The 27,970-nt window shown below is 36.8% G+C and overlaps 1 protein-coding gene across 1 annotated transcript in view; it reads left to right on the forward strand.

Moving 5' to 3' along the window:
* Positions 1-27,970, forward strand: part of tmem132e (transmembrane protein 132E) — a 588,387-nt gene that overhangs the window by 407,823 nt on the left and 152,594 nt on the right. Inside the window, exon 5 of the mRNA XM_063031251.1 lies at positions 20,185-20,328. Coding sequence (XP_062887321.1) covers positions 20,185-20,328 — 144 coding nt within the window. The remainder of the gene's footprint in view (positions 1-20,184; positions 20,329-27,970) is intronic.

A 27,970-nucleotide genomic window follows, 5' to 3' on the forward strand; every position in this document is an offset into this window, starting at 1 on the left:
ACATTCTCAAATTTCTGACATTTTGCAGGTGTCTTCCAGTCCCATCTGATACAAAATACTAAGTCAAATTGTCCACCATTTCTTAGTCCCCTTCAATACCTCTCTAGATAAATTTTCTAGAGGTCCAATATCCACTCTCACATCTCTTTTATTGTTTATATATTTGAAAAACTTTTGGTATTGTCTTTTATGTATTGGCTAGCTTATCTTTATATTCATTTTATCACTCCTTATTGCTTCGGTAGTTGACTTCTGTTGGTTTTAAAAGCTTTCCAAACCTCTAGCTTCCTACTAATTTTGCTGTATTGTATGCCCTCTCTTTTGCTGTCTTTGATTTCCCTTATCAGGCACAGTTGCCTCATCCTCCCTTGAGAAAACTTCTTTGGAATGAACCGATCCTGCATCTTTCACATTATTCTCTGAAACTCCATCCATTCCCTGCTACTGTCATCCTTGCTAATGTTCACTTCCAGTCAACTTTAGCCAGCTGCTCTATCATGACTCTTTAGTTACCTTTACTCAGCTGCAATACCGATACATCCAATCTTAGCTTCTCCCTTTCAAACAACCTCCTAAGACAGGGGTAGGCAACCTACGGCCCGCGGGCCAGATTCGGCCCGCGAAGGTATTTTGACCAGCCCGAGAGCAAATATTGGGATATTATGCTTATCCGGCCCGTGAGCAATTTTTCCTTATTCTGAGTGTTTCACGCGACTACACTGATGGCCATGCATGGCGTCTTGTTACGCTGGCCCCAAGTTCCGTTTTGTTCCAAACCAAACACTGGTTTATACGAATAATGGGAAGGCAGACTACCTTATTAATATGTATTAGATACTCTCCATGCATGCGCAGGTTTTCAGATGGGGATCATTCAAATTTGTAAACAGAAACAGCGTCACTGTGTTTTAACAAGAAATCCACGCTAAATATCCAGATATTTACATGTGCTACAATACTTGTTGAATAACTCGCGTTTCGAAATAAAATCGAAGAAAAAAATTCCAATGACAATGAATGCAAAATGCAGGAAGGTAGACACTGAGTGTCGAAATATCCAAGACACCTGGGCACTAGATTACTTCTTCATCGAGCAAGCTGGGAAACCAGTTTGTCTCATTTGCCTAGTAAAAGTTTCTGTGAAGAAGGTGGCAAATATTAGGCGACATTACGAGACCTGCCAGAGTGGAAATTTCAATAAGTTTACTGGGCAAGCAAGGAGAGATGAAGTTGAGCGAATGAAGGATAGTTTCGGAAAACAAACGTCATTTTTGTCAAGAAAAGCAGTGAAAATGAACGAAATACCTGTGCCAGCTACCAAGACTCAAAACATATTGCAGAAAAGATTAAGCCTTTTACAGATGAAGAGTTTGTCAAAGAATGTGGACCATGCAAAAAAGATGGCATCATTGTTTGGCAGTAATTATCTGTGTGAGCAATTATTTTCAAAAATGAAGCACACCAAGAACCATTTGAGAACAAGATTGACTGATGCTCATCTGGATAATGTCTTGCTCCTGGCATCACCCAATATTGAGAAGCTTTCAAGCAACAAACAGCATCAAGTTTCACATTGATTCATCGACTGTTTGCATTAAAATTTTCTTTTTTATTATACTTAATTTACCACCATTCAATGCATCATGTTCATACATTTTATGTTTAAAGATTCTTTGTGTCCTTTTAATAGATTCAAAAGATGCCTTGATTGAAATAAATTGCAACTAAACTGAGTTTTTTTCTTTTCTTTCTTTTCAAATTTATTATTATTATTATTATTATTATTATCCAAAATTAACATGAGTACATCGAAGTAAGCAGCACTTACAATGTCTCAAGAAAAAAAGCATTATTGAAATATTTTTGGTGATAATTTAAAAAACCCTACTAAGCATGAAAAAGTGGGGGGAAAACCCACTAGGTGTTCAAACCCGGAGCCATGCGTCATACAAAAAGCTTCTAAAGATAAACATCAAACCGCCAGCAAGAAAAAAGATGTACCAAAAATTTACAATTAGATCGTGGAGGAAATCTATCAATTAACTCAAATGATAATAACAAGCAAATGAACCCCATCTTTTCTCAAAATCAAATATAGGTTCAAAAGTTTGACTTCTAATTTTCTCCAAACTAAGACAAAGCATCACTTGAGAGAACCATTGTGACAAAGTGGGAGCTAATGTATCCTTCCACTTCAACAGAATGGCTCTCCTAGCTATCAATGTAACAAATGCAATAACATGTTGGTCAGACACAGAGATACCACGGTTATTTTGAGGAATTATTCCAAAAAGCACAGTTAATTTGTTAGGTTGTAAATTAATTTTAAGTGTTTTAGAAATTGTTGAAAAAACTGACTTCCAGAACTGTTCCAGTTTAGAACAAGACTGGAACATGTGTGTCAGCGTAGCTGTCTCAATTTTACATCTATCACGATAACTATCACCATTAGGAAATATTTTAGACAGTCTCTCCTTCATCAAATGGTAATGATGTACAATTTTAAATTGCATCAGTGAATGACTAGCACAGATCAAAGAAGAGTTGACCAGCTTCAGAATCCGCATCCAATCCTCCGTCATAAAAGTCAAATTGAGTTCCTTTTCCCAATCTTGTTTAATCTTAAATAAAGGACACTTATCCCATTGTAATAATAAATTATAAATTCTTCCAATGGAACCCTTCATCGAAGGGTTCATACTCATCATAGTATCTAACAGGTCAGCATCCAAAATGTAAGGAAAATTACTTAAATATTTTTGTAAAAATGTCCAACTTGAAGGTATTGTAAAAAGTGTGAGTATGAAAGAGAATATTTATCAACTAATTGTTCAAAAGACATCAATCTATCTTCTTTAAATAAATCCAAAAAAGAATTAATACCTTTATTTTTCCAAAGTAAAAAAACTGGATCACTCAAAGAAGGCTTAAAAAAGTAATTTTGATAAACTACAAAGTTTAAATTTTTTAAGATTAAAAAAATTGCGGAACTGGAGCCAAATTTGTAAAGAATGCTTGATCACAGGGTATAGGTTTAAATTAGCAACTTTAGCTTATTGTATAGGTAAAACAACTCCCAATAATGAGGTTAAATAAAACTGTTTCAAAGCTTTCAATTCCCAGGTCTACCCAAATTGGCCGATCATTCTTTTCAACCCAATATAACCAAAAGGACATATATCGCACATTAACAGACCAGTAATACATTCTTAAATTAGGCAAACCAAGACCTCTATCCTTTTTCAACTTCTGTAAGTGACATTTACTAATTCTTGGTCTTTTATTATTCCAAATAAAAGATAAAATAATAGAATCAATCCGATCAAAAAAACTTCTTAGTCAAAAAAACAGTGATATTCTGAAATAAATATAAAAAATTTTGGTAAGATCATCATTTTGACAATATGGATACAACCGACAAGTGAAAATGTAATTGGACTCCATCTACTAAATAAATACTTCATAGAGTATACCAAGGGAACAAAATTGGCTTTATAAAAATCCTTATATTTTTTAGTGATTATAACACCTAAATATCTAAAAGAATCTGTGACTTTGAAAGGAGTATTATCATAAATAGAGACAGATTCGTTTAAAAGAAACAATTCACTTTTACTAAAATTTATTTTATATCCCGAAAAATCTCCAAATTCATTGAATAATTTTAGCAAGGCAGGAATAGATTCCTCGGGATTAGATATATAAACCAATAAATCGTCAGCGTAAAGAGAAATCTTATGAATGGTCTCATTCACAGAAATCTCATGGATATTTTTAGCTTCACGAAGAGCAATAGCAAGGGGTTCTAATATTAAACTAAATAACAAAGGACTTAATGGACATCCTTGTCTTGTCCCTCGTAAAAGCTGAAAAAAAGGAGACCTACAGTTCTCCAACACCAAAGCCAAATTTCTGTAAAACATTAAATAAATATTTCCATTCGACTCGATCGAACGCTTTATCAGCATCCAAAGAGACGTTGCATTGTGGAGTTTTAAAAGAAGATGAATATATAATGTTAAATAGTCTCCAAACATTTGAAAAAGAATAACAACCCTTTATAAAGCCTGCTTGATCTTTAAAAATAATTTTACCCAAAATATTCTCCAACCGATTGGCCATTATCTTTGACAGAATCTTAGCATCGACATTCAATAATGAAATAGGTCTATATGAGGCACAATCAGTAGGATCTTAGTCCTTTTTAAGAATTAAAGAGATAGAAGCCTCATAGAAAGTAGAGGGTAAATCACCTTTCACAAAAGAATCCTTAAATATTTCCAACATATATGGAGAAAGCAATTTTCCAAATTTTTTATAAAATTCTACAGGATAGCCATCAAGTCCAGGGGCCTTACCAGACTGCATTGAAAAAATAGCTTTATGAATTTCGGCTTCAGTGATTTGGGCATCAAGAGTTTTTTGATCCTCAACAGAAGTTTTAGGAAAAGCAAAATTTCTAAAGAAAGCATTCATTTCAGAAGAACCTACTGGACATTGTGATTTATAAAGTTCAGTATAAAAATCTTGAAAAATCTTATTAATTTCTTCATATTCCCAAGCCAGGGTACCATCTTTACTTCGAATTTTCAAAATTTGCCCTTTGGCTCTAGCCATTTTTAATTGAGATGCAAGCAGTTTATTATTTTTATCTCCAAACATATAAAATTGGCTCTTTAACTTAAGCAAATAGTCTTCAATGGGATGAGTTAATAATGGATTATATTGTGATTAAATTTCCATCCTTTGAATAAATCAGTATTAGGGGAAATTGCATAAATATTATCTAAGTCTTTAATTTGTTTTGAATCTTATCTAATTCTGCTTTAGTCTGTTTTTTAAGCTGAGCTGAATAAGAAATGATCTGACCACATAAAAATGCTTTAAATATACTCCATATAATTAATTTGGACGTACACCCTATATCATTAAAAAGAAAAAAATGTTTTGTCTGGGTTTCAATGAAACTGACAAAGTCAGAGTTTTGCAATAATGTCTGAGACATGCGCCATGGTGGAGGGGCAAGAATGACATCATCAAATTCAAAAGACAAACTCAAAGGCGCCTGATCAGATATGGCAATAGTGTCCTATTCAGAATTTTCAACACTAGGCAAAAAGCGGGGATCGATTGTAATATAATCGATCCGCGAATATTTTTTATAAACATATGAAAAGAAAGAATATTCTCTGTTATTGGGGTGCAAATACCTCCATAATTCGATCAATCCAAAATCGGTCAAAAAGGAGTTAATAAGTGATGCAGAGTGATTTGGAAGTCGCTGATTGGTTGAGCTCTTGTCAATCAAAGGATTTAAACAACAATTAAAATCCCTGCCCATTATCAACATATATTCATTTAAATCAGGCAGTAAAGCAAATACCTTTTTAAAAAAAGGATTATCTAAATTAGGAACGTACAGATTAACCAAAACAATTTTTCTGTTACAGATCACTCCTTTAACAATTAAAAATCTACCGTTAGAATCTGACTCAATATCCTCTTGAGTAATTATATTGGATTTAATAAAGATGGACACGCCTTTAGTTTTACTCTGAGAAGTGGAGTGAAACCGCAAACCGCTCCACCATCCAAAAAATTTTATTTTGATCTCCTGCCCTGATATGTGTCTCTTGAGCAAAAATTATATCAGGTTGGAATCGGTTAATAATTTTAAGGCTCTTTTCGTTTGATAGGGTGATAACTACCTTAAACAGTTTAAATACCATACTATAATTTTATTCTACTTTACACACACGCAGAGCACATACCAATACGGGATGATCAAAAGTGGCGGCGATGAAGAATACAACCACATAGAGAACACGCATGCTCCGGAACCACCCAATGGGAAAAACTCCTAACTCTAACCCCACCGTCCTCCCCCCAAAGCCCAGAAAAAGGCAAGCAACCTATGATAGAATGTGAAGCCAGGGATCGCTCTGTCTGTACAGAAAAAAAATTTTAAAGGATTTTCTCTCCCTCCCTCAGTTAAAAAAAACCGACTGACCTTGTAAGAAAAACAATGAAGTCTCAACAAGGGAAAGTATTTACATTCCAGCATCTGTTAAACAAGAAAGAACCAAAATAATGTTATCGCTTAAAAAGAAAAAACAGCACCATTTTTAATTTAACTTTAAATTTGGTTATAAGACGCTATGATAAAGTAGGAAAAAAATTAATAGCATATTTAACCCAACTAAATTTTCAAAAATACCAATTGATAATATCATAAGTAATTGAAGCCCCATTAGTAGGAAAAACTACCAATTAGTTAATTAAGAAAGAAACAAAAAAAAATCGGACCAGATATTAGGTTAAAGAAACGTCCCTTTCTTTTTTCTTTCTTTTTAAATCTTTTTATTAAATTTTCAAAATTATAAACACAGTAACAATGTTGATACAAAGAGATTGGAATAATCTTAATAAACATATACAAAGAAAGATTTTGAGTAACATAGGTATAATAGACTTCCAAACTCATAATGAAATTAGTCATATTAAAAAAGAAATAAAAAGAAAAATATATATATAAACAAAGAAAAACCCCAAAATAAAAAGAAAAATACTAAATACTAAACCCCAAAAAAAACAGAACAAAACAGGGCTAGACCAATATCTTGAATCAGACACGTTCAGTAATGTCATCAACTCCGCTCCTCTATTCATATAATTTAAGTTAATAAAAAAGATTCGGAAAGGGTTAAAATTACATCATATGAAAAAGTTGCATAAAAGGTTTCCAAGTTTTTTCAAATTTAACGGAAGGATCGAAAATATCACTTCTAATTTTTTTCTAAATTTAAACTTAATATAGTTTGAGAAAACCATTGGAATGTAGTAGGAGGATTGGTTTCCTTCCAGTTCAGTAAAATAGATCTTCTGGCCATTAAAGTAACAAATGCTATCATCCGACAGGCTGAAGAAGACAAAGGTCTATGTTCTACCATTGGCAATCCGAAAATTGCTGTAATAGGATGGGGTTGTAAATCAAAACATAGAACTGTTGAAATAATATCAAAAATATCTTTCCAATATTTTTCCAAAAGAGGACAGGACCAAAACATATGAGTGAAAGAAGCCACCTCAGAGTGACATCTATCACAATTAGGGTTTATATGGGAATAAAAACGGGCTAATTTATCTTTGGACATATGGACTCTATGCACTACTTTAAATTGTATTAATGTATGTTTAGCACATATAGAAGAAGTACTAACTAATTGAAAAGTTTTATCCCATTTCTCTATAGGTAGACAAAGTTGAAGTTTTCTTTCCCATTCATTTTTAATTTTATCAGATATACCTGGCTGTAATTTCATAATTATGTCATAGATAATTGCTATTAATCCCTTCTGAAAAGGATTTAAACCTAAAATTTTATCAATAATATCAGTAGGATATGAAGTCGGAAAGGTAGGCAACGTAGTATTTTTTAAAATTCTTATTTGTAAGTATCTAAAAGAATGGGATCTAGGCAAATCAAATTTCTTAGGTAACTGCTCAAAAGACATAAAACAGTTATCCAGAAATAAGTCACAAAAACATATTATACCTTTCGTTTTCCATATCAAAAAGGTTTGGTCCATAACCGAGGGTTGAAAAAAGAAATTAGATATAATAGGACTTGATAACATAAATTCATTCAGGCCAAAAAATTTTACGAAATTGAAACCATATTTGCAATGTGTATTTAACTATAGGGTTAAACATTTGTTTATTCAATTTACATAGTACAAAAGGAAGTGAAGTTCCTAAAATGGAAGCTAAAGAAAACCCTTGTACAGAGTGGCCTTCAAAGTTTACCCAATGTGGGCTTAGAGTTATATTCCAATCTTGTGTCCAAAATATTAAATATCGAATATTAATTGCCCAATAATAAAATCTTAGATTAGGCAATGCCAAACCACCAGCTTTCTTGGATTTCTGTAAGTATTTTTCACTTAATCTGGGATTTTTGTTTTGCCATATATTAGAGGAAATTTAAGAATCAATAGTATCAAAAAAGGATTTAGGAATAAAAATCGGTATCGTTTGAAATAAATATAAAAATTTAGGTAAAATAATCATTTTAATAGCATTAATTCAGCCAATCAATGATAGAGACAATGGGGACCACTTAGTAATCAGTTGTTTAACCTGATTAATTAACTGTAAAAGGCTGAAATTGAATAGATCCTTATGTCTCTTAGTAATTTTAACTCCTAGATAAGTAAAATAGTAGTCACTCTAAATGGAGAATTTCTATAAATAGGAACCTGCATATTTAATGGAAAAAGTTCACTGTTACCTAGGTTCAGTTTATAACCAGAAGTTAATAACTCATCTTCTTCTACCTTAGGCCACGAACATCAATCACCCCTGATGAGTTATTAACTTCAAATTTTCTGCATAATCACTCAAAGAGTTGAACTGCATGTGTATGTAACGAGAGCCGTATAACTCATCTCCTTCTACCTTAGGCCACGAACTTATCAATCACCCCCGTTGTGGACACTTTCTGGAGGTCCAAGATCCGTGTGCTCCATGACCGCTGGACTAAGTGTGTAAATGTAGGAGGGGACTATGTTGAAAAATAAATGTGCTAAATTTTCTAAAATTGACTTCTTCTACCTTAGACCACGAACTTATCAATCACCCCTCATAATGTGTATCAAAGTTGCTGGTGAACGCAGCAGGCCAAGCAACATCTATAGGAAGAGGCGCAGTCGACGTTTCAGGCCGAGACCCTTCGTCAGGATGTCTTCATAATGTGTATCATTGTTTACGATCATCTTTGAACCACAACTCTGTAATGCCTACAATATCATATCTGCCAATCTCTATCTGCTATAAAATCATTTATGTTACTTTGTGCACTGTGTACATTCAGATATGACACCTTCAGTTATTTATTCACCACCTTTTTTTTACAGTTTCTTCTTCATTTTGCCTGAAGTTAAATTCTTATCCTTTTTCTAATCTTTTAGTCTTATTCTTTATTTTGGAGATTTCAGTAGCCTCTCCTGCACTTTCCATTGCTTTTACTTTATCGATTCACCAAGTCCCTGGTCGCAGCATGGTTCAGTGGAGTCTGTCTATCTGAAAATTTCCCTTCTTCCCCAAATCTTGTGCCAATGTCTCACGAATTCAAGGCCAGTTTTTCCAACCAATCTTTGAGCCACATATTCAGCTCTCTAACTTACTAACCCTGTGCCAATTTGCACGCAGCTCAGGAAACGATCCAGAGATTATTACCTATTTGATTCTGCCTTTTAATTTAGTCCTGCTCAGATGCCCTCAGTAAAAGCTCTTTCCTTGTTCTTTCTATATTGTTGGTACTCATATGGACCACGAACTGGATCTTTCCCCTCCAACTCCAATTTCCTCTGCTGGGTATCAAGCAGGCAACACAACTTTCTTGACTCTCGATCCTTATGACAGAATGTGTCTACTCCGCTGACCAAACTATCCGCAATTACAAATACACTTCTCTACTCCCCTCTGTCTTATATGGCTCCCTGGACCATAATTCAGTTGCTCAGCCTTCCTACAGCCCGGCTCTCATAGTCATAAGGAGCAACAATCTCAGACCTGTTGGGCAAGCTCAAGGGCTGAGACTCCTCCAGCACTACCTCTTGAATCCCTTACCTTCTCGCAATCACACACCCTCTTGTCCCTGGTCACAGACCAAATTTGAAGTAAGTTATCTAATGCCTCCTGAAATACAGTGTCCAAGTAACTCAACCCTTCCTGATGCATCACGGTGTTTGAAGCTCAGATTCCAGGTCATCAACTTTGAGCCTGAGTTCCTTGAGCAGCAAATACTTGATGCAGATATGGTCACCAGGAGCCACAATGAGGTCCACCAGTTCATACATCATTCAGCTACAACACATCATCTAATCCTGCATCCCTATTTTATTTAAAATACTGTGATTTGGTGTCATTTTAGTTAGTACTATAAAAAATTCTTTCTTGTTCTTACCTGCTACTCATTTGTGCCTCCTTGCCTAAACCTTTGGAACCAAACCCTCAGACCTCAGATTCCTACACTGGCCCACTCACACAATCACCAATTCAAGGTTACCTCTGTGCCCTTCAAATATTTATCTAGTAGATTGTTCTTAAATATTGTGAGAGTAGCAGCCTCCACTAACCTTCAGATGAAAAAAATTCTCTGATCCTTTGCACTCTAATTTTTGATCCATCTGCTTTGGGAAAAAGTTTCCTTCTCTCAATCCTTGTAATTTTTTATGCAGTACCTCTCTAACCACACACATTACTTCAACTGTAACCTAACTAGTGTTTTGAAAGGTTGTACTAGAATCTTCCTGCTCTTACCTTAATACACAGGAACATTGAATTAAATATCCTTCATGCTCATTCAGCTTTGAGCTGAGGTTACCTAAAATGGAATCGTTATCTGCAGATGTGGCTGCTGGATTATTTCTATTTTCTGACAACCATCTATTCTACATCCACCAATTTTGTTTTAGATCTTGAGAGAAAGTAGCAGATAACGGCAAGAAACTAAGGGAAAAAAATGAGACAAAAATGTCGATGTTGAGTGAAACACAGACAATAATCAGAAAAAATATTAATTCTTCATAGAACCTTTTGATGATATGCTTGCCAAAATTTTTATGAAGTTTTAGATACTTGACAAATTTAAGGAGTTGCCTGAATTGAATGAATCCTTTTGGGTTTCTCTCTTTCCCCTCAATACTATTCCCAGCATTCTGAAAATAAAAAATCTATTGTTACAGGAATATTGTTTTATGCGTTAATAATCCCTCATCCTTCATTTTTCTTGCAAAAATATTGCACGGCATTGCAAAGTGTTGAAGAAATCAGGACAATATGCTGTTTCATTTCATATTGACACCCTACTACTGAGAAAACACTAATTTTAAGTAAAATAACTTTTAGAATTTGAGTCTCTCTCTCTCTCGCTCTCTCTCTTCCCCCCCACTCTCTCCCCCCCTCCCTCCCTCTCTCTTCCCCCCTGTCTCTCTCCCTCTCGCTCTCCCCCTCTTCTCCCCCTCTCTTCCTCTCTGCCTTTCTCTCTCTGTCTACGTATTCTGATTAAGAATAGGATGTTGAAGATTTATATTTTAATTTCATGCTTCACTTGTTAATCCATTAATTTGTTAAAATGACTTGGACAATGGATTTGGCGTCTTAAAGCGACAATTTAAAAAAAATCAGTGTCTTTGTTCCATTCTATATTTTGACATCAATTGAACAAATGGTTTATGAAAGTAAGCCTAGATTTTCTTCTTTATTCTACGTGATCTTAATTTCATAGTGACAAATAAAAATGGAATTGAAAAATTATTTGTCACACCATCCTCATTCACCAACTCATTCACTGTCTTAATTTCCAAGGGAAGGAAACATCATCTGTTAGGAATCAGTGGGTATATTTCAATTAAGTATTTCTGAAACAGTGGTATTAATATATTTTTCATTCTTTGAAGTTTAATGACTTAAATCATGCACGTGCAGAACATGCACTACAGTAAGTGACAGCCAGTATTTGAGATAGAAAACATTTACTGTTGCTGCTAGCGTGTTGTGTAATATACTTTAGGAGCAATACAGATGCATAATTTTCTTCTGGAGACCATAATGTAAGTGTCATTATTTTTCCCTTTAATTTGTACATCATTTGTGCCTAGATCCAACTAAAAGGTGCATCGCACCATTCTCTAGGGAAAAGATTCACAATATCCAAGTGAAGACATTTCTTCCTTTTCTCAAATAGTCAACCTTTTTATCCTAAAGCTCTCCTTCCTTCTATGCTGCACAAATCTATCTCAACAGTTTATCCATCAATCCCTCTCCAAATTTTGTGTTACCTACTTCAGACTAATTTTTCTTGTAGAGTAACTCCAAAGGCTACCCTCTCATCCCAGCAATCAACCTTATGAGTTGATTCTACACTGCTTTCAAGAGAAGAATTTTTTTCCTTGATTGCGGAGACCAAAACTCCAACTTGTACACTAAATGTGGTTTCACACAAAACCTCTACAATTACTGCAAGCTTTTTTATTTTTTAACTCCAATACTTTATCAACAAAACCAATGTACATCATTTGTTTTTCATCGAACTGTTAGTTTTGTTTTCAAATGCGAATATCGGTTTCTCACCTTTTTAAAATATCCTGTCCCGTCCTGTGTTGTTACCAAATTGGATAGCCTCTCCTTATCATTCAAATTCTTACTCAATTTATGTCCAAGCCCTATTGGAGACTTTGCATATTTTGCCCAGATTACTTTTCTAGTTAGCTTTGTAGCTTCAGCAAATGTGGTTATATTACACATACTGCTTCTGTCATCTGTTAATACTTTGGAATTTAAGTATTCAAATTCCACTTCAAAATTATGCAGTCAGTTTCTTATTTGATCTAAAGAGGAAAGTTGCATTTTGACTTTCTTCTGAACTCAATCCTTCCTTCTCAACAGCCTCCTCTTCTGTTTCTTCCAATCTGAATGAAGAATGCTTTAGGGAAAGCGAAGCAGGGTGGGTGGGAGGTGTCTTCCACCCACTGAGACAAAACAGTAGCTTGGTGTACTTGCAAACTCTTACCAAAACAGCTTCAGGGTGGTCCAGTAAAAAGTAACCAGGGAGACTTCCATTAATGAAATGAAAGCATTTATATTATTAATGCATGTATAAGGCAGATTCCATATAGCCATGTTTTACAACTCTGTTGCCCTTCTACCATGAGGTGAAGCTGGTTTCTTCAAGCATGATGAGCTGCCTCCCCACCGCTCCTCATTGTCCATTTAAATGGAAGAGATGATGCCTATTGAGTATTTTTTTATTATTCTTCCTTGAAAGTGAACCTTAGGGTGGAGAGTGGGGGGAGATGAAATTCACTGGTGCAGTGAGGTTTGGGTTGGTGTAAGTGAGATTGTATTTAATAACAATATGTGTGTCTGTGTCCATATTGATAGGGATAGGATGTTGGTTGTGATAGATGTGCTTGTTGAAGAGACCATTTTTTACACGGGTGTGGTGTTTACTTTGACATGTGAAATCATGAAATTTCTTCTGATGTCCTATTTTGCAAGGATTCTGTCAACTCTACCTACTCAATGCCAGGTTCTTCTAATGGTGGAGCTAATGGGTCTGCCTGCTTGTCCTGGCACACAGATTCTCCTTCATGGTTTTTGTTTCATTGAATGAGAAATCTGTGTCCCTCTTATAAAGTCTTCCTTTTTTTTTTCTCCCACTCCCTCGTCAACATCTTTTCATAGTGGCAATGATGTATGTTGCTGCTTTCTTGCTGACATGGTTGAAGTCTATCTAACTATAAAGGTTGTTGTCTATCTCCAACTAAAACACAGCAAAAAGCTAGCCATTGGCACTGAATTGAATGTGATGCCATCTAACTTTTTAAAGCTTTCTTTTTGTGAGCCATCCTGACATTGTTTCAGATTTGTTTTTGACCAATTTTCAGATTTAAGTGCATTTTTTGTCATCAGCATTAAATGCCATGATATTGTAGCATAGTAAATAAAGGTGAAATCCAATTTCTAGACGTGTATTTCCATTAAGACGGAATCATTTTTTCTAGAAAATACCCAAACACAAAGCAAATAAATGATCGCAAACATGAGAAAATTTTCAGATGCTGGAAATTCAAGCAACACACACAAAATGCTGGTGGAACGCAGCAGGCCAGGCAGCATCTATAGGAAGAGGTACAGTCGTCAATTCGGGTCGAGACCCTTCATCAGGACTAACAGAAAAAAGAGATAAGAGATTTGAAAGTCTTGTGTGTGTTGCAAATAAAAAATGATCCTACAGTTTCTTAATTCTTATATATTTCCCTCTTAAACTAGAAGCATTATATGGATCCCTCTCGGATCATTTTCCAAAAATGTATGGGAAATTGCCTGACAAAGTGTCTTACTTCTTTGAATAACCTACAGTAAATACTACCAATACATTCTGAGTAAAGGTCTTATCTATAGTGCGAACATGTCTGCACTCATTTTATCTTGTTCGTTTTCATTGTAACTCTATGTTGTGTTATTGGATACCCAGCATTTCCAAGTTGTTGTTCAAAAATGGCACATTTTTGTAGAATCTTTCATTAATACTACTTTATGACTTTTTGACCACCATCATAGCTGCTAAACACTCAGTTTAACAATGCTCCAATGATAAGTCAAAATAACCTTTGTGAACACTCTAGTTTACTAAGTTCAGTGATTTTTTTTTAAGAAACGCCAATAAATTTAACAAAGGTTTTATAGATCTTAATAATTTCTTTTAGGTTTTGTTATCTTTATGGCGCACTTTCTACATACAACCTGTTACTTTGTATCCTATCAGTTCTCCGCCTGGATAGGGTACAGAGAAATTCAGCATGTTAATACATTGAGATGTATTAATATTTATCTTAGCAACAAAGGATAGTGCTTAGCAAGAAATACTTTTCTTAATAAAAGCAAACCTTTATTATATGTGGACAGTCTGCAAACTGGAACTAAAAATTTGGTCTTGCCATGTTTGGGTGATAGAAGGAGCCTTCATGATGCAAGACTGATGAGGTCCAAGGTAGATCAGAGATCATGGCCTTGGGTCTTATTGTGAGGGAGATAATGACATGAAAAAAGTCCACCAATGATGATAGAGAACAACAGTGGTGTTGCCTTATAAAGGCCCTCAAGTAAGTGGATTCTTTACTAAGGGGCAAATAAAAATGAACAGGTTTGAAATATGATAATTTATTTTAATAGAAATAAATGCAGAGTAATGCATGGAGAATCTAATAATAATAAAACCATGAAATGAAAGGATTCTGATTTAGTAGGGCTATAAGCATAATAAGATTATCTAATTTTATCAAGATACATTGAATATCTTCATTTAAAAGAAAAAAATAAAAATGTTTAGACTAGTGGAACTGAATAAATTTCATTAAAAAGCAACAACAAAAATGTTGTTGTGTAAGACTAGATGAATAAATATTGAAGCACTAAGGAGGTGAATGAAAGCAGAGTAAAATAAGAGGATGCTTTTGATACATTTTTTAAGATCTGTGAAGAATTGTTACATCACAATTAGAAAAGCAATAATCACTAATTGTTCTGATTATATAGTCCTGTCTCTAAGAACCTTCTCTAATAATTTTCCCACCGCTGAGGTAAGACTCACTGATCTATACTTCAGTGGTGGGTCTTGGATTTGCATGCTAATTTTGTGAGACTTTTAGAAAAAATCAGTGCATTGTGTTATCCATTTTCTTGACTTGATCCACACCAGAATTTGTCCAAGTCTTTAACTAGCCAAGGGTTCAGTTTATGAAGAGTGCTATTAAATTTTAAGTTAATTGATAACTGACCTCTACAGCTATGTATGAAGTTGTTTTCATCCAACGGCGGAAATGTGAGAGAAACTGCAATGTTTGAGGACACTTTATTGGTAATCAAGCAACTGATAATATAGCTGACACAATAAAAAATATTAATTCTGCAAGAGGTTTGATCAATCAATCATTGATAATATATCATGATTGAACAGGGGATACTCAGAACAAAATCCTAAACCTGCACTTTTTCAGCTGATTCATCAATAACTACTTCATCCTGTGTTAGAAGTAGGGAGGATTACTGATTGGGCTAATTAAGGTTTGCAGTGATAAATGACAAGTACAATTTATGCCACACAACTACCAGACATTGATCATTTCCAACGAGAGAGAGTTCAGTACTCAATGTCCAATTGATATTCACTGGTATTATAATTGATACGTTTGCCAGCACTAACCCTTGACCCGATACTTAACTAGACCAACCAAAATACTGTATATATTCAAGCATAGGTTAAGTGTACTGCAACAAATCACTATTCTCCTGAATTTCAGTACACTTCCTGTCATAACAAGCCTCAACTCAGGGATGATAGAGAACTTTTTACTTGTCTGGATAAGTCTAACTGAATCATAATAATGGACAAAATGAACTATAGACAGGTCTCTTAATGGGGAAGGCAGAATCTATGGAAAGAAACAGACACAGTTGATATTTTGGGTTGAGATATTTCATCAGGATCAATCGAGAAATGAAGGGTTGCAATGTGATTTATTAACAGTCCATTTCCCTACATAAATGCTGCCTGACCTGCTGAGTACCTCCAATGATTTGTGTATTGTTGCAGGTTCCAACATCTGTAGTTCCTCTTGTGTACAAAATAAGCATTGGTAGTTTCTACTACCTTAAGTATCTGCTGACTTTACAGCAGCACATAGTAGCTTAGTATATATCAGTAACAAAATGCAAAGAAGCAACTAGTCAATCCTACCTACCTCCGAGCAGGACAATGACTGTTGATGCCAACTACCACCCAACTAATTTCCTTCCAGGCACTTAACTCTGCAAAGGGTTTAACTGCTACACTTGCCCATAAATCTCTTCCCTCAGCTCCGTTCAAGGCCTCAGGCAGTCCTTCCAGGTGAGGTAAAACTTCACCTGCAAATCTGCTGGAGTCGTCTGCTGTATCCGGTGTCCCTAATGCGACCTCCTCTACATTATTGAGACCTGTAGTAAATTGGGGCACCACTTCGTCAGACACCTCTGCATCATCCGCCACAAGTGGGACTGCCCGGTGGCCAAACATTTTAATTCCAACTCCCATTCCCATTTGGGTATGTCAATCCCTGCCTGCCTCTTGTTCCAAGATTAAGCCAGTCTTAAGGTGGAGGAGGTTGAAGATGGTACCCTCCAATCTGATGACATGAATATCCATTTCTCCTTCTGGTAAATTAATTCCACCCCTCCCACCTCCTCTGTTCCCCACTTTTACCTCTTCTCACCTGCCTCTTACTGCTCCCTGCTTCCTCTCCACCTTCCCTTTCTCCAACGGTCCACTCTCCTTGCCTATCAAATTCCTTCTTCACTAGCATTTGATCTTTCCCAACCACTTCGCCACCTGGCATCCTATCACCTTCCTGCTAGCCTCCTTCACTTTCCCCTATCTTTGTTTTCTGGCATCTTCCACCCCCCACCCCTAGCTTTTCTTCTCAGCCCTGAAGAAGGGTCTCAGCTTAATGTCATTTTCATAGATGCCGCCTGACCTACTGAGTTCCTCCAGCATTTTGTGTATGTTGTTTTAAACTCTAATGTGTTTACTAAATATAATGAGTGATCAACACACCTAAACCCTGAATATTTGGCAAAGTATTTCCAGTTCATCTCAACTACATGCAGTTAAAAATTGATGTTGTCAATAAGCTGGTTGACTTTTAGTTAGTCATAAAGATGAGATTGTGTCAAGTTTTAATTTGGTATCCAATGTCATTTGTTTCTGAAAAGTTTCATTACTTAAGAAGCACATATGCACTTTAATAATTTGAAATGAAAAACTAGAATATTATAGATGCAAAATACAGTTTATTCTAACGCATTTCCATATATTTTATATTGAGATTAGGCTGTAGTGAACTTCTATGCAAAACTGAGTTTTTCATTTCAATGCTAATAGCAGCATTCAACAAAAGCAGAGATCAAAAGCTATTCTGAATCCTTTGAGCTACACATTACATAAATGCACTTGGAATATAAACTGCATCATTGATTTCTACAGTGTATACATGGAAAACAATTTTATCCTTTGATGGAAACCTGCAAACAACAAGGTCACCATCAGATTATTGTGTATGGGATGGATTACTGCACAGGTCCATACATGATCACGCTGTACCAAAGGATATTAAGCACAAACTGAACATTTTGGAAGGAGAGATAGGAGAATGGTAGGTTCACCAAGGATGTGGAGTGTTATCTCTCATGTTCCACCTGAAGAGCCAAGACATAGAAATGACTGCACAGTACAGGCTGTTTGGCCTACAGTGTTGTGCCGACCTTTCAACATACTCTAAGATCAATCAAGTCCTTCCCTCCCACATAGCTGTCCATTTTTCTAGCGTCTGTGTGCTTGTCTAAGATCCTCTTAAATGTTGCTAATGTATCTGCCTCTATACCACCACCCCTGGCAGCACATATGATGCACCCACCATAAAAGCTTACCTCTGACATCCCCCCCCCCCGCTATAATATGCTCCAATCACCTTAAATTTAAGCCCCTTCATATGAGCCATTTCCAGCCTGGCTATCCACACAATATATGCCTCTTATTATCTCTTTATCAAGGGTCACCTCTCATCCTCTGCTCCAAGAGAAAATGCATCAACAGAAATTATTCCTTTCTGAGAGTCCATCTAGTTTGCGAGGATAGGCGCTGCACTATCAAGGTTTTTATCAAGTTACCCATTCATAGCTGAGACACTGCTATCTATTAGCTATCCTCATAAATCCCTCTCCTCCACTCAGGTCATACTCAAGTGGAGGGAGAATGGGTAGCAAGTGGAATAGTCTGACCATCTCCCTTGTGCTTATTGTCAGGATTGAAGGTATTACTGCTGACGAGTGCTTATTCAGAGCTCTGAATGATCAAGCTGTTAAAGATTTACTTGACTGCACTACAGATGTTCTACAGTACAACCTTAGCAGCCTCTCCAGATTTATTATTTTATGTTATATTCTGTATTATTTTGTCCTGCCATGGGATGCAAACATTAGGGAGGAATGACTAGGTGTTGAAGCAGGAAGATCAGAAGGTGTCTGAAAATGCTAACACAGAGACATTGGTGTTAAAGTTAAGAATCACTTTTTCGGTGTTTGAGAGCAGACATTGGAAAATGTCTAATAATAAAATTCTTAGTACTAATTTGAGCATTTATTTGTGTGTAAGAAAATAATTCTTTAAATTGATGGTTATTTACTGCAGGTATACAAAATGTTGACATGCCAGTGTTTTGTTTTAATGGAAAGGTTTCATTTCTGCAAATAATGAGGTTAATATTATTTGGCCAAAGCAGAACTTAATGGATGTTATATGTATTTATGTAATACAAGAAAAAAATCAAGACCCTTTCATCCCATGCTGGTCCTCCTTATCTTTGAATGAGGACTTAAGAATTAGTCTACTTATTTTGGGCTTGATAACTACTCACTCCAACACTTAACAAATGGAACATGAGGAAATCTGCAGATGCTGGAATTTCAAGCAAAACACATAAAAATTGCTGGTGAACGCAGCAGGCCAGGCAGCATCTCTAGGAAGAGGTACAGTCGACGTTTCGGGCTGAGAAGCTGATAGTAAGAGATTTGAAAGTGGAAGGGGGAGGGGGAGATCCGAAATGATAGGAGAAGACAGCAGGGGGAAGGATGGAGCCAAGAGCTGGACAGTTGATTGGCAAAAGGGATATGAGAGGATCATGGGACAGGAGGCCTAGGGAGAAAGAAAGGGAGGGGGGGAACCCAGAGGATGGGCAAGGGGTATAGTGAGAGGGACAGAGGGAGAAAAAGAGAGAGAGAAAAAAATATATATAGATAATAATAATAAATAAATAACGGATGGGGTATGAAGGGGAGATGGGGCATTAACGGAAGTTAGAGAAGTCTTATTATTTATTTATTATTAGATCAATTATTATGTATTGTTATTATATATATTTTTTCTCTCTCTTTTTCTCCCTCTGTCCCTTTCACTATACTCCTTGCCCATCCTCTGGGTTCCCCCTCCCCTTTTCTTTCTCCCGAGGCCTCCCGTCCCATGATCCTTTCATATCCCTTTTGCCAATCAACTTTCTAGCTCTTAGCTTCATCTCTCCCCCTCCTGTCTTCTCCTATCATTTCGGATCTCCCCCTCCTCCTCCCACTTTCAAATCTCTTACTATCTCTTCTTTCAGTTAGTCCTGACGAAGGGTCTTGGACCGAAATGTCGACTGTACCTCTTCCTAGAGATGCTGCCGGGCATACTTAACAACGGATTCCACAACCTATGGATTCACTTTCAAGGACTCTACAACTCATGTTTTCAATATTATTTTTTATTTATCTATTATCATTATATTGCTTTTCATTTTGTATTTGTACAATTTGTTGTTTTGCACATTGGTTGTTCGTCTATCTTTGTGTGTAGTTTTTCATTAATTCTACTGTATTTGTACTGTGAATGAGAGAACAAGAAATGAATTTCTGGGTAGTATATCGTTTTCTTTTCAGAATACGTAAAACTAGCAAACTGAAATCCCTGAGCTTCACTCACAGTTTGCTAACTTGTTTGAAGTGTGAAAACAGATGTTTAAAGATTAACAATATGTGTTTTACCTTCTTTACCAGAATACTGAAATCATCAATACCGCAATACTTACAGGAAGGACTGTGGCTATTCCTCTAAAGGTCATTGCTGTGGAAGTGAATGGAATCGTCACAGATGTGTCATCCTTTGTTGAGTGCAGGTCCACTAATGAGGATATTATTAAGGTAACTTCAGTTAGAATGGTTGGACAGTTACAAACTTGGCATAAATTACTCACAGATATTGGCAACTGAATTAATTTGTTCTGTATGTCTATAGCAGATTGATTACACTCAGGGAAATGGATGGAGTATCAGTATTTCCAATGTGACAGTCATTGTAAATGTGGATTTATGATCCAAATGGCACAATTTGACCAATGTGGTCCAAAGGTGTCATCAACAGAACAAACCCACAGTAATTTTTATCAGAAACATCTAGACATTGGAACCTTAGAACGCTATGTTGTAAATATTGTGTTTTTTTTTATTAAAATAATGCAGTCTCACACTTTGTTAAAAAAGAAAATAGTATATGAGTGAACAGATGTGCCATATCTTTCTTACCAGCTAAATCCCAAAAATATTCTGAAAGGCTAAGGTGATATTAACCTGTCTTCTTATTATGAGGATATTTAGATCAAATGAGTAAATATGTCATGTGATCCTTAAGCGTAATTGCTGCTGCTGCTGTAGAAAGCATTCAATTTTGGTGTGTTGGAATGGAACAATTTATGGGATTACATTTTCTAAATATTGAGTTTATATAAGATCATAAGACTTTGGAGCAGAATTGAAGCATTCAGTCCATTGAGTCTGCTTCGCCATTTACTTCTGTCTGATTTATTTTCCCTCTCAACCCCATTCTCCTGCCTTCTCTCTTCTACTCTCTACCCTTAATTATCTAGAACCCATCAACTTTCGCTTAAAATATACACAGTGATTCTGCCTCCACAGCAATCTGTGGCAATGAATTCCACAGATTCACCACCTTTAAGAAATTCATCCTTATATCTGTTCTAAAGGGACATGATTGTATTCTGAGATTATGCTCCCTGGTGCTAGACTTCCCTACCATTGGAAACATCCTCTCCATGTCCACTATATCTTGGCCTTTCAATATTTGATAGGTTTCATTGAAATTCCCACCCCTCCCTCATTTTTCTAAATTCCGGTGAGTACAGGCCAGAACCATCAAACACTCATCATATGTTAACCCTTTCATTCCCAAAATTATTTTTGTGAACTTCCTCTGGACCCTCACCGATGCCAGTTCATCCTTTCTAAGATAAGGGCCCCAAACCTGCTCATAATACTGTAAGTGTGATATGACCAATGCCTCATAAAGCCTCAGCTTAAAGCTTCAGTTAATTTTAAGGAATCCTGCAATAGGACTCCCAAGTCCCTTTGCACCGTTGATTTCTGATCTTCCTCCCCATTTAGAAAGTAATCTTTGCCTTTATGCCTTCTTCCAAAGTACACGACCATGCGCTTCCCTACACTATATTTCAACTGCCACTTCTTTGCCCATTCTCCTAAACTGCCTTAAGTCTTTCCATAGACTCCCTGCTTCCTCATCACTACTTGCCCCTCCATCTTTCTTTCTATCCTGTGCAAACTTGGCCACAAAGGCATAAATTCTGTCATCGAAATCATTGACATATGAAAAGTAGTAGTGGTCCCAACACTGACCCCTGCCATGAACCACTAATCACTGGCTGCCAATCTGAGAAGGCCATCTTTATTCCCATTCTTTGCCCCCTCCAGTCAGCCAATCTTCTGTCCAATGTAGTATATTTCCTATAACACCATGGGCTCCTGTTTTGTTTAGTAATTTGAATTCTGTGCATTTTTCTCTTGTATATCTAGATCCAAGTGCATAATTCATGCTATGTTTCAGTCTAAATAGAAATGCATGCTATGCAAGGTTGTGCAAGGTTGCTCATAGTTCATAATTACATTGCAGTCTGAAATAGAAGTATGTAGTATGCATGGCGAGCAATCAGGGTTCAATTCCTACCGTTGTCTGTAAGAAGTTTGTACAGGTCGACCTTCTATAATCTGGCACTATTGGGACCTGAGGAGTGCCGGATTAGTGAAAATGCTGAATTACAGAAGGATTACATTAAGCAATAGCTAACCACCTCAGCATACCTTTAAAATATCATGTAAATCAGTATGTTAGATAACAATGAAACAGAAATATTAAATGAGTAGCAAGTGAAATTTTAATAAAGTCATCAACATCATCAGGTGCCATGCCCAGTTTGAGCTTTGACTGCCATGGCCCACACTGTCCTGTTTCGGGTCAAGTGGATCAATTCATTGGTATTCATTTCCAGTTCTCTGGCTGCTGTATCCATCACCATTTGTCTTTGTCTTCCTCTTGCTTTCTTCCCTTCAATCCTCTCATAATTACCATGCATTCTAACTCCTCTTTCCTAATCACATGTCCAATAAAGTTACATTGCCTTTTCATGATCTCATACATTATTTCCCTTTTTGTGCTCGCTCTGTTCATGACATCCTCATTAGGTATTCGTTTCGTCCACGCTATTCTTTGCATCCTCCTCAAAAACCACATCTCTGCTGCTTCAATTTGTTTCTTCATGTTACTAGATATTATCCAACATTCTGAGCCATATAACGTAACTGGATAAACATAACAGTTCAGTACATTGAGGCAAGTTGTCAGGCCTAGTGTAGTGTTGGTCAGTATACTCTTCATTCTCGTAAAGGTGTCTGTTGGTCAGTATATTCTTCATTCTCGTAAAGGTGTCTGTTGGTCAGTCTACTCTTCATTCTCGTAAAGGTGTCTGTTGGTCAGTATACTCTTCATTCTTGTAAAGGTGTCTGTTGGTCAGTATATTCTTCATTCTCGTAAAGGTGTCTGTTGGTCAGTATACTCTTCATTCTCGTAAAGGTGTCTGTTGGTCAGTATATTCTTCATTCTCGTAAAGGTGTCTGTTGGTCAGTATACTCTTCATTCTCGTAAAGGTGTCTGTTGGTCAGTATATTCTTCATTCTTGTAAAGGTGTCTGTTGGTCAGTATACTCTTCATTCTCATAAAGGTGTCTGTTGGTCAGTATACTCTTCATTCTCGTAAAGGTGTCTGTTGGTCAGTATACTCTTCATTCTCGTAAAGGTGTCTGTTGGTCAGTCTACTCTTCATTCTCGTAAAGGTGTCTGTTGGTCAGTATATTCTTCATTCTCGTAAAGGTGTCGGTTGGTCAGTATATTCTTCATTCTCGTAAAGGTGTCGGTTGGTCAGTATACTCTTCATTCTCGTAAAGGTGTCTGTTGGTCAGTATATTCTTCATTCTCGTAAAGGTGTCGGTTGGTCAGTATACTCTTCATTCTTGTAAAGGTGTCTGTTGGTCAGTCTACTCTTCATTCTCGTAAAGGTGTCTGTTGGTCAGTATATTCTTCATTCTCGTAAAGGTGTCGGTTGGTCAGTATATTCTTCATTCTCGTAAAGGTGTCGGTTGGTCAGTATACTCTTCATTCTCGTAAAGGTGTCTGTTGGTCAGTCTACTCTTCATTCTCGTAAAGGTGTCTGTTGGTCAGTATATTCTTCATTCTCGTAAAGGTGTCTGTTGGTCAGTATACTGTTCATTCTCGTAAAGGTGTCTTTTGCCATCCCTATTCTTCTTTTGATGTCCATGTCTCACCTGCCATCTGATGTCACCCAGCTTCTTAAGTAGCAAAAGTTCTGTACTTGTTTTATGTCTTCCCCGCTTATTTTCAGCTTGCAGATAAGATTCTCCTTCTTTTTGGATATCACCATACATTCTGTCTTTTTGTAATTGATAGATAGACCCATTTTTGCACTTTCTTCAACAACTATATCAATTAAGTTTTGTAGTTCTTCCTCCGTACTTGCAATTAGCACAGTGTCATCCGCATATCTAAAATTGTTGATGTTTTCACCGCCAACTTTGATTCCCAAGATGCCTCTTATTTTTTTGTAATATTGTTTCACTGTACACATTAAACAAATCAGGGGAGAAAACACACCCTTGTCTAATGCCTGTCTTGCTTTTCGTAAACTGACTTACTTCTCCATCTATTCTTACAGCGGCAGTTTGTTCCCAGTACAGGTTTCTGATTAGGCAGAGGTCTTTCGAATCTAAATCTAGAGTCTCTTGTAATATTTCAAATAACTTATTGTGCCTCACTTTATCAAATGCTTTCGTGTAGTCGATAAAACAAACAAACAAATCTCTTTGCACTTGAATAGCTCATTCTGATAGTATCCTTAACATCAATATCACATTTCTTGTACCTTTGTCTTTCATAAAACCACATTGTTCTTTACCTATTTCAGCTTGTATCTTACTTTTAGCTCTTATCATCAAAATTCTTAGAAGTATTTTAGTGATATGACTCATTAAACTTATGGTCCTATGTAATTCACATTCTATTGCTCCAGGTTTCTTAGGAAGAGTGATAAATACTGATTTTTTTTAACCTTTTCTGGTATTATTCCAGTCTCATAAATGTCATTGATTAAATCAGTAAGTTTTTCAATTCCATAGTCTTCAAGGGCGATAATTTGTTCTATTACTAATTCATCAGGACCTGCTACCTTTCCTTTCTTCATCTTATTTATAGCATTATAAACTTCAGATTTGAAAATACTTGGACCTTCAATATTCTTAATTTCTGGTTTTTCACCTTGATCGTCTTCAAACAATTCCTGAATATACTCAGTCCATCTGTTCATAATCTCATCTTTTTCCATGATAATGGTATCATCCTTTGCTTTCAAACATCCACCTGAAGAACAGAAGAGCTTTTTACCAGTAATATTCTTGATTTTTCCCAGTAATATACTGTACAGGCACAGATAAAATAGAGGGTACAGGTAAATGTAAAGGAATTAACTTATACAGAACAGTTGAGCACCTCCGCTTCTAAAGTGAGACATTTAATATGCATGTCTGCAAGTGTGGGGTTGTCAAGATCATCAACATCTTCATCTTGAAAAATGAGTGAAGCATCAGGAACTAGTGCTGAATCTGGCACAACAGTTTCATCAAAAACTGTTATGTTGGTGGCAGCACATCTGGGTGAGCAGAAGCAGAAGTCGGAGAAAGGAGGTCTTCTATACGCCACACTTCACTCGACCGCCAGGCAACCGGGGATTTGGCGTGGGCTCTTCCTTCTTCACTTGCAGTTACTGAGGGAATCCTTATTAGTTTCTTTTCCTCTGCTTAGTAATATGCTTAAATTCAGGGGGTCGCCATGTCTGATCTGAGGCCGTAGGCAGAAGGGAATGGATCGCCGGCCGGGAGACACCGGGGGGCAGTGTGCAACTGCCAGCAGGCAGATGACCCAGCGCAAGCCAGCTCCCCCGCCAATGGCATGGGAGACAGGTGGGTGCCGGGTGGCCGTGCCTCACGCAAATGATATTAATAACTGCAGGAAAACAAGCAGGAATCGCCTGTCTGTGCTTATAAGAGCATGCCAACACGTGAACAGATCTAGTGCAACCAAAACAATGCACAGCAAATTGGTACGGTGGCCCAGGAAATATGAAATTACAGTTGCACGGAAAATTTGAAATCAGTGCCGGATTATCGAAGGAACCGGATTACAGGTAGTCGGATTAGTGAAGGTCGACTGTATGTTCTTCCCATGACTACTTGCTTTTCCTCTGGCTGCTCCAGTTTCCTCCCATGTTCCAAAGAAAGATTAGAGTTAGTAAGTTGAGGGCTTGCTATGTTGGCGTCAGAAGATTGGCAACGCTTACAGACTGCCACCAGTACATCTTCTGTCTGTTGGTTGTTAATGCAAACAGCGCACTTCACTACATGGTTCAATGTTTCAACGTACATGTGACAAATTAAAGCTAATTTTTTATTCTTTATCTTTAAATGCATTGATAGTGGAGAGGGATGTGCTGGTTGAGAAATAAATACTAAGATTAGATTAGATTAGATTATGAGGACACGCAGTCCTCTTTTATTGTCATTTAGTAATGCATGCATTAAGAAATGATACAATGTTCCTCCGGTGTGATATCACAGAAACATGAGACAGACCAAGACTGAAAAACTGACAAAAACCACATAATTATAACATATAGTTATAACAGTGCATGCAATACCGTAATTTGATGAAGAACAGGCCATGGGCACGGTAAAAAAAGTTCAAAGTCTCTCGAAAGTCCCATCATCTAACGCAGATGGGAGAAGGACGAAAAATCTCTTCCCATAAGCTTCCAGCCGCCACAAACTTGCCAATGCAGCATCCTGGAAGCACCCGACCACAGTCCAACTCTGAGTTGTCCGAAAACTTCGAGCCTCCGCCACCGAGCACCATCTCTGCCGAGCGTTTCAACCCCAGCCCCAGCCGCCAGCAACAGGAAAAGCCGAGGATTTGGGGCCGTCTCTCCAGAGATTCTCGATCGCACAGTAGCAGCAGCAGCGAACCGGGCATTTCAGATGTTCCTCCATGCTTCTCATGGCTGTCTCCACCAAATCAGAATTGTGCACAGGCCCCTATTTAACAAATATGGTATCATTTCACTGGAGAGGCCGCACGCGCTGTGTCGCGCCACCATCTTCTCCCACCATTCAAGAACAAAGAATTCTATTAGTACTATTAGAAATAATGCTATCAGATCTTTTTTGTTCAGTGAGATACAACATGATGCTTGATTATACACCTAACCTAAAAGCTAGCACCTCTAATCTCTGGACCAAGGGAGAGGACCAACTGAATGGAGTCGGATGGGAAATGTGCAATGCAACTTTGAGCTGTATGTTGGATCTAATGTGATCCAGGCCACAATGTGTGAAATAGCATCCTGCTTCAGAAATTCCCCTTTCACACCTCAATAATTTTAGGTGAAAGAAAGCGAAACATTCGGTTAATATATAGATGTACAATATTCATTAAAGTCACTGTATAGTATCACCTGCATTAACAAGACCATACTCTCATTTCTTGTGTAAGGTACATTGGTTTCCTGATCCTTCCAAAATGTTTATATGGCAGACACTTTAACATACTTACACACTCAGTGAGCCTTCCGAGAAAAGTATGCCTTTTACATGAATGCCACTGATCCTTTCCCCTGATTTAATGTACAGTAATGTACAGAGCTTGAGAGACATTGGACATCACCGTGAGCAAGTTGAAGTTTGTCCACAGTAGCATTGGTTGCAATATTGAAGGCACACATGGCATGATCATAAGAAATGTTGATCTAGTACAACAGCAATTCTGTAGTTTTTCTTTGCCTGGTACACAGAGCTTATATGTTGTAGGAAATCCTGGATCAGAAATGATAGTTGATATCTTTGCTGAACTATAGGCACTTCATTAATTTAATAAGAAAAATAAATTTTACAGTGGTTAAAAAAATAAAGGAAATCTTGCAGAAGAAAATCAAGCTGTTGAGGATATCATAAGGTACCTGTTCTCTTTTTGACTTGACTTCTTACAGATTCTGACTAGTAAGTGCATTTCACCATGGGAAAAGATGAGATGAGGGGATGACTGAAAACTGAAACCACTGATTCCTAGCATGCAGTTTGATGTTCCCTGCTTTATGCTGGAATTATCTGGGTCATATACACCCTCAGATTTCTGCAAATGATTAACAAAAAGGAAAGACGGATAAATTAAATAGAAGGGTGATATAAACCCAGCTGAAATGAGGATATTTGATGATATGGTACCACCTTACTCAGCTTATTAAGGCAGGTTCCTGATAGTGTCATAGAGAGATAACAAACACTTGCAATGCGGGGAAAACACATACTTGGTATAATCCTCTCTATATATGTTTTCGAGGACCTTTTCAGAAAGAATCGGT

This window comes from Mobula hypostoma, chromosome 23, assembly GCF_963921235.1.
Source record: "Mobula hypostoma chromosome 23, sMobHyp1.1, whole genome shotgun sequence".
Lineage (NCBI taxonomy): Eukaryota > Metazoa > Chordata > Chondrichthyes > Myliobatiformes > Myliobatidae > Mobula > Mobula hypostoma.